This window comes from Saccostrea cucullata, unplaced genomic scaffold (assembly GCF_032062105.1).
Source record: "Saccostrea cucullata isolate Sc308-1 unplaced genomic scaffold, CSIRO_AGI_Scuc_v1 ctg7839, whole genome shotgun sequence".
Lineage (NCBI taxonomy): Eukaryota > Metazoa > Mollusca > Bivalvia > Ostreida > Ostreidae > Saccostrea > Saccostrea cuccullata.
Window position 1 is genome coordinate 1 of NW_026926877.1, and position 8,254 is coordinate 8,254.

The window sequence follows — 8,254 nt, forward strand, 5'->3', positions numbered from 1 at the left end:
GCAACCTTTCAGGTATTTTTAATTAACCCAAAACCCTGATCCTTTTGTCTCATTCAACTATTCTTCTCTGTTCTTAAGTTATTTTAGATATAATACATCATATAAGATATTACATGTAGCAGTATTGTGTGCAGTTCTGAAGTTTCCTGATTTTATGCCAACATTCATTTTTTTTTTAAAACAGCTTTTTGTATATTCTATGTCTTGTCTTTAACTCTTAATGTACGGAGGGTAATTGTGTTCAAAAATCCAGACTTGTAACTTTGTAAACGCAATCTTGTAATACTAGTATTGTAAATCCAAACTTGTAATCGTATCAGTTTCATTGTATACATATGTAAGTAGGTAATTCAGACATCCAGCATGTAGTTCCGAAAATACAGCTGTGTTGACTTTAAGTTCAAATTATGAATGTATGTATCTTTGATGTTGTAAACTTTGTTTTCCGGAATTTATTTACGTAGAGCACATTTGTGTCTTAATCTAGTATGAATTACATTCCAGTAACGATCATCAAAATCTGATGACTTCTTTTTAATGGAAGGGGGGGGGGGGTAGTTGAAAGTGTCCCCCATCTGAAAATTTGTGGCTTTGTCACCCCCCCCCCCCCAACTGAAAATGCTTAATTAATTCTACATGCATTAGAGAGAGTAGGATTTTCACCAGAAAAATTGAATCTGATTTGGGATTTTTGTAACGGAAATCCTACTCTAAAGTAGTGTTATATAAAATCAAATGAATCTTGATAACTTGATATCAAACTCATTTGAAAAACAAAAGGCTGGTCATCCAGTGACTAAGCACTTTGACAGAAGTTTAAGAGAATTAGAAAACAAAGATGTTCCATTCATTTACCAAATTCCCAGAATTTTCAGACAAATTCTTGCCACAGTATTCAAGAAACGGTCCGAAAAAATCTTGTCTACAGATAACGGACAAACAGACGTACATAGTGATTTGAATACTGAGTATACCCCCAACTATAAAAATATGCCCTCGAAGGACAAAAACATAAATAATATGTTATCGACTAGGTAGTGCTACTGCCCAAACGAAATACTAGTAGACTGAATTACAGGTCATCTCTACACTGGACAAAATTGCTAACGCACCACCAAAAGAAAGTAATATTTTACTTTTCAAAACTTGTTTAAGATGTATTTGATATATTTTTATGTTACAAAATCAAAAAATAAAGCATTTGAATGTCTTAATTGATAAATAATTACAATGTTAATTGAAGTGTGACCATTTCATAGAAAACGTTAAAATCGTGTCCATACTAATTTTGAGGGATAAATTTCAAATTTTTTCTTTCCAATTTTGTTCCTTATGTTTGTACTAATTGGAAAATCAGGGAAAAAATTATTCCGTATGCGGCATTTGATCCCAGTTGAGCTTGATAAAAAGACAATATGATGCCTGCAGGGGGTTCCTTTGGAAAGATATGTAAAACATTAAAACAATGAAAACAATATTTATTCTTCTGGTGAAAAATTGTAAAAAATAGATTAGTAGACATAAAAATGTTCACTCTAGATAGCCAAGCCATTAAGTAAACAACACATCACAATTTCAATGTCGTTCAAAAAAGTACGGGCAACCGGAAGTTGCGTGGACTGGGAATGGACACCAATGCATTGGATGACTAGCAGGCGACATAATTGTCAATCACTGCATATTATTTCCCTTTTTTAAATTGGGAGACTGTTTCTGGTGTAACCTCAAGGACCATCATCGGTAATTAGCAATGCATATATCTGGGCAAAAAAAATGTTCGCGAAGCATGTCGGGAAATTGGTTTTGGGCAAGAAGGTTATTTTGGGGGTTTTGTTCTGAATGCAAGACATTTGCCAATCCCATTGTATTGGAAAATATGGCGTTTTATATATACTAATTCCGTTTAGGCAAATGTTCAATTCACAAAGAAGAATTTTTAGTGGTGCGTTAGCAATTTTGTCTAGTGTATATCTGTAGCTAAAAAGGATCTGCCATGATCCTCCTCACAGTTTTCACTCCTGTCAATTTTTTTTACCCTTGTCTCTCATATATAGAAATTGGATTAAAAATTAACAATTCATACAATCATGGATTATAAAGTTTTCTGACTTTATAGTGATAGTGCAGTCAATTAACCCCGAAACGTCTTCAATTTCCCTTTACATGTAGCATATCTTGTGCACATATTTATTATTCTGTTAAAAGCTTCCAATATTTACAAACAAGTAGATTTCTGATAGAAATTTTAACAAATGATAATGCGCAGCTCAATTAAGGAAAATGATTTTTTATCCACAAGAACAGTCCTGAGTTTTTCATCATATTTCTATCATTAATGTTCAAGTTATCTCCCCCTAACCTTCTCAGAAGGATGCATCCCTCTTATCTCAATAGATAAACCACTCATAATTAAGAATAGCTTTTAAAGGTAAAGGATTTAAAACTACAAGCCTTGAAATTTTTAAAATATATTTACATATATTAAAAATATTCATCTGCTATTGTTTGAAGGTTATTTTTGAAATCTTTGTATTACAAGTGTAAAAATTATCTTCCCCCAACTTCCATTTTGTTGGTTTTATACAATTTCTTAGTCAACATCACTTATAAACCGGCATTCCTTTTTACCTGAAGAAGGTTTTATTCAGTCAATAAAAGAGCAGTAAATATACCTTGAGTACTTATCAATCATTTTTGAAACTAAGTTTCTTTAATAACCAGCACCTTAAATCAAAGGAAGCAACACTCGTCTCTAACATTTTTTGACCAATGACCAAGTGTAGTAAAGTGAATTTATTTTAACCCCGAAACGTCTTCAATTTCCCTTTACATGTAGCATATCTTGTGCACATATTTATTATTCTGTTAAAAGCTTCCAATATTTACAAACAAGTCGATTTCTGATATAAATTTTAACAAATGATAATGCGCAGCTCAATTAAGGAAAATGATTTTTTATCCACAAGAACAGTCCTGAGTTCTTCATCATATTACTATCATTAATGTTCAAGTTATCTCCCCCTAACCTTCTACTCAATGATATTATGCAAATTCTCGCTAATCTTAACTCCGATCACGTCCTATATAAGGTTTTAGTCAATCGAAAGAAGATTAGAAAGCCACGAGAGTGCTGCTCAAGAACTTTGTGTTACTGAGTTCCACTCACTTACAAAGTATCAAAGTGTTTGACAAACCAATGGTACATTTCTGAAGGCCACTCAAATCTAGGAAGATAACATGCTTACATTAGACATTCTTTCTTAACAACACCCTTTTCTTTACCAGTATCATGAATGAAATATGTATATATTTACAAATTTAGAATCATGTCTGATAGAATGTTTCATGTGTGACGGTTTTGGTTTTTATTGAATATTTAATTTGTCTTTATTAGCATATTTAGTGCCCTAAATTACCTTAAAGTTTATACATTTTCCGATAGTCATCCCTGATGTTCAAAGTCCCGTATTTGTAACTTTGTAACTTTATTTGTTTTCACATGTGCTCAAGTTAAACTTACCTCCATTTTGGCTGTCATTCCGAACTTATATTGTATCCTGACTTTTCATTGGTTGACAGATAGTACTTAGAACATATCAGAAATCATTTTAGATATTCACATTACTATTTCAAAGCTACTTAGTTAGAATGATTTTTATTGGTCAGAGTTTATATATAACAGGCCTTTATAGTGTTATAAATAGGGCTTTAGGAAATTTTCAGTCTACTTGCATAGAGTCTCACTATAATTTTTAGGGTGTTGTATGGAATCATAAAATCTCTTAGGTGTATGGAAGCTCACTCCCATCTATTTTGGTAAATTTTTCTTAGGGCATCACACTCATTTTCTCCCATTATATTTTTGTTATCAAATTATGTTTACTTTGTTATAATTTATTCAGTTATTAATTTATTTTTCTACCTCATTTTTTTGTTTACATTTTGAGATTATTTTGGAAACTTATTTGTTATTTGTTGTCAACTATAAGATATTCAGAATTTCACCATAATAAATTAATTGTTAAAATTTAAACTTTCTTCTTATTTCAAGGTGTTGATCATAATCTAGGAATCTCAGAACCTGGGTTGAATAAAACAGGACCAGTTATTGTACCTTTACATAGTTAGTGGGCTTGGTCTGTTCCTTAGTATTACTTAGTAGAGTTTAAAGATAATTTTGCATACTTTGGGGCAGATTGAGTACACTTTGCGGCCATAGACAAACTGGTTCCGTTACATTTTTGGTGCCTGTGAAACCAGGATTCCTAGACAGAAACCATGACTTCACCTTTATTTAGCTTCCATACATCAACCCCTAAGGAAAGTGGTGCTAGACCTAAGGTCTTGAGTCAGGGTGCTAGAAATAAAGATCTAGATGATAGCTTTGATAATGATTTTGTAGCCCTTGAGAAAGAGTATGAAAGTATGTGTCTGGAAGATGCAGAGAAAGAGTTTGAAGAGCTCAAAGCTCGTTTCAATAGGTATAAGCAAGATCTGGAAGAGAGTAGAGCCTCGAGTGAGAGTGACAAAGTAGAGTCTACTGATAAAAAGCAAGATAAGAAGGTCTCTTTTGAATTACCTACACAGGATGCTCACTTTTTAGAGAGTAGGGAGATACAGTTAGAAAGGGATGCTTTGCTTAAGAGAATACAGGAGTTAGAACAAGTAGAATTAGAATTATCTGCACAGTTAGACCGTCACAATAGATTGCACTTTGTTCCACCACCACCAGATAGGTTTGCATTTGTACCAGAGACACCACATGCAAATAGAGCTATATCTACACTGGGTACACCACATGTAGACAGGGTTAACTTTGTACCAGAAACACCACATGCCCACAGAGCTACATCTACACAGAGTACACCACAAACAGACAGGTCTACACCTAGACACCATTTTTCACCATCTGATAGGTTTACACCTGTAGATAGATCTTTTGTCAGTAGTTCATTTCAAGGTCACCCTATTAGGAAAGAGAAAGAACCTGATTAGTTTGATGGGAGAACAGTTGAATGGAAAGATTTCATAGTACACTTTGAACAGGTTTCAGATTGGAATAAGTGGACTTATCATGAGAAGTCTCAACAGTTGGTTATATATGTGCTTAAGGGGTGAAGCTCAGAAACTATTGGGCGACCTCACAGTTGAATTAAGATCAGATTATGATAAGCTTAGGTCTATCTTGACAAAGCGGTTCAATCCACAAGAATTGGTCATAGCTCATAGGTGTGAATTCAGATCACGTAGACGAAAACAAGGTGAAAGTCCTTCAGATTATGGGTATGCTCTCAGAAGGTTAGGTTGTCTAGCATTTCCTGATATGACTTATGAAGACAGGGAAATTAACATTCTAGAACAGTTCATCAATGGCATAGGCAATTCCGCAATTCATGATCATGTTATTTTTCACCATCCTAAAACCTTAGAGGCTGCCATTTCATTAGCTATTGAATTTGAGTCTGTTAAGGGTCCACAATTGTCCATTGTCAAACCAGTTCATGTAGGTGACATTGTGAATACAGTTCAGTCAAAGGGTGAAAGTGAATCTAAGAAACAAGAACCCCTTAAAGAAATGTCAGAGTTAATGAAGTTAATGCAGGCTTGTGTAGATAAACTTTCAAAACTCAGACCACCAAGAGGAGGTAAGAGACACTCAGGGAACATGACATACACAGAATGTTACAATTGTCATAATTTTGGGCACCTAGCCAGACACTGTCCAAACAAGAACAGTTCCACACAGAGAAACACTCAACAAACAGACAAACCTACAAAACAAGAAAACTAGTTGGGGTTGCTCTTAACGCCCATAGTGCAGCCCAGAGTTGTAATGAAAATAAGGGCAAAAGTATCAAAATCAATGTTTTAAGAAGGTCTTGTCTACTTGCACATTGTCTGTTAGGGAATGATGTACATAAGTTTTTAGTTGACACTGGTTCAATGGCAAGTATTTTATCAAAGGATGTATATTTACAGTTGGAAAATAGACCTAGGTTAGGAACAACTGATGTTATTCTCACTGCAGCAGATGGAAGTAACTTGAGAATTCTAGGGAAAGTTGACCTTCAGTTTAGTCTTGGTGGAATAAGTTTTTGTCATGAATTCATTGTTGCTGAGATAGATGACCTTCAGGGTATCTTTGGAATGGATTTTCTAGAGCAAAATGATGCATCAATTCAGATTGGCAAAGGCTTATTAAAAATAGCCGGTCAACAAATTCAGTTGGACAGAGAACAAATTTCTGTTTGCACTAGAGTCAAGTTATCTAAAAAGATAGTTGTACCTCCTGATAGTGAAATTGTTGTTTCAGGTTATGCTGTTGGTTTAAAGGACAAATCTGTACATAATTTAGTTGAGCCTTTTAAATTTTTACAGCAAAAAGGTCTATTGGTTGCTAGGACTTTGGTCAATCCAGAAAACATTTTGTTTTCAGTTGTAAATATTACAGATAGGCCTGTTAGAGTTGACAAGAATGCCACAGTTGCTTCATTACAGCCTGTAGATATTGTTGAGTCAAGTACTGAGTCAGTTGATGTGTCATCTGAGTTGCCAGAACATTTACAAGTTTTGTTTGAGAAATCATCTGTTGGTTTGACTGAAGAACAAAAATCAATATTGTTCGAGTTGCTAGTTTCGTACAAAGACATATTTGTGGGACCTGATGGAAAATTTGGTAGGACAAAGTTAGTCAAACACAGTATTGATACTGGGGATAGCAAGCCAATTAAAATTCCCCCTCGTAGGTTGCCATATGCACAAAAAGAAATTTATATATAAAAAGAAATTCAGAAAATGCTTGAAAATAATATCATTGAACCAAGTGAAAGTCCCTGGTCTGCTCCTTTGTTATTGGTCGAAAAGAAAGATAAAACCTGGAGGTTTTATGTAGATTATAGGCAACTAAATAAGGCTACCAGAAAGGATGCATATCCTTTACCCCGAATTGACGAATCCCTTGATTCTTTAGCAGGTGCTTCATGGTTTAGTACCCTTGATATTGTGTCAGGATATTGGCAGTGTGAAATGGAAGAAAAAGATAAGCCCAAAACTGCATTTTCTACACATATGGGTCTTTTTCAATTTCAAGTGTTACCCTTTGGAATATCAAATGCCCCAAGTTGTTATGAAAGACTTATGGAATTGGTTTTAAGAGGTCTTAGATGGGAAAAATGTCTTTGCTACCTGGACGACATTATTGTATTTGGTTCTAGTTTTGAGCAAGCTGTTCAAAATCTGAAGTTGGTTTTTGATAGGCTCAGATCTGCCAATTTGACTTTAAAACCTTCGAAATGTGTGTTATTTCAGCAGAAAGTCAATTTCTTAGGTCATGTTGTGTCTAGCAAAGGGATACAATGTGATCCCGGCAAGATTGAAAGTATTCAGACTTGGCCTGTACCTAGCAATGCTACTGAAGTTCGTAGTTTCTTGGGTCTCGCAGGTTATTACAGGAGGTTCATACCCAATTTTTCCACAATTGCAAGTCCCCTTACATATCTCACTAGAAAAAGGGCAAAATTTTGTTGGACCCCTGCACATCAAACTGCATTTAACAAACTTAAGGAATTACTAACTACAGCTCCCATTTTGGCTTATCCAGATAACAATTCAGAATTCATTCTTGATACTGATGCCAGTTCGACTGGACTTGGCGCTGTATTGTCACAGGTTCAAAATGGTGAGGAAAAAGTGGTCGCATATGCTAGTCGCACATTGAACAAACACCAAGCCAAATACTGCACAACATACAAAGAATTGTTAGCTGTCATTACTTTCATAAGACAATTCAGACACTTCCTCTGGGGTAGACACTTCACTGTCAGAACAGATCATGCCTCATTAATCTGGTTAAAGAATTTCAAGAACCCAGAAGGGATGTTAGCCAGATGGCTCTCTATCCTGGAAACATATGACTTTAGCATCATACATAGACCTGGGAGGTTACACAACAATGCAGACAGTTTATCTCGTAGGCCAGCAAACTACTGTAAGCGTCTAGATTGTCCAGATTGTCATTCTGAGAATCACAGTTGTCTTCAGTCTCCAAAGGAGTTGCCTAAAACAAAAGATTTCTCAAAATCTGTCAAAAATAGAGTAGCTCCTTTAAGGACTATAGATAATGAGTCCGAATTAGGAGACCAGTCCAATACATCAACAGATTCTCTTAGTGGTAATCTTGAGGCAAACTGGTTACAATCTTGGTCACACGAAGAGTTATCTAACTTGCAACAGAATGAACATGCATTAAAACAAA

At 34.9% G+C, this 8,254-nt stretch overlaps 1 protein-coding gene across 1 annotated transcript; it reads left to right on the forward strand.

The window, feature by feature from the left end:
- Window positions 1-5,943: 5,943 nt before the first annotated feature.
- Window positions 5,944-6,780, forward strand: LOC134272813 (uncharacterized). Its single transcript, XM_062754982.1, has one exon. The coding sequence runs from the start codon at window positions 5,944-5,946 to the stop codon at window positions 6,778-6,780; it is 837 nt and encodes a 278-aa protein (XP_062610966.1).
- The last annotated feature ends 1,474 nt before the right edge of the window (window positions 6,781-8,254 follow it).

What these genes read in the sequence shown, in the direction of transcription:
- LOC134272813 (XM_062754982.1), top strand. Translation starts at nt 5,944, where the DNA reads ATGGCAAGTATTTTATCAAAGGATGTATATTTACAGTTGGAAAATAGA.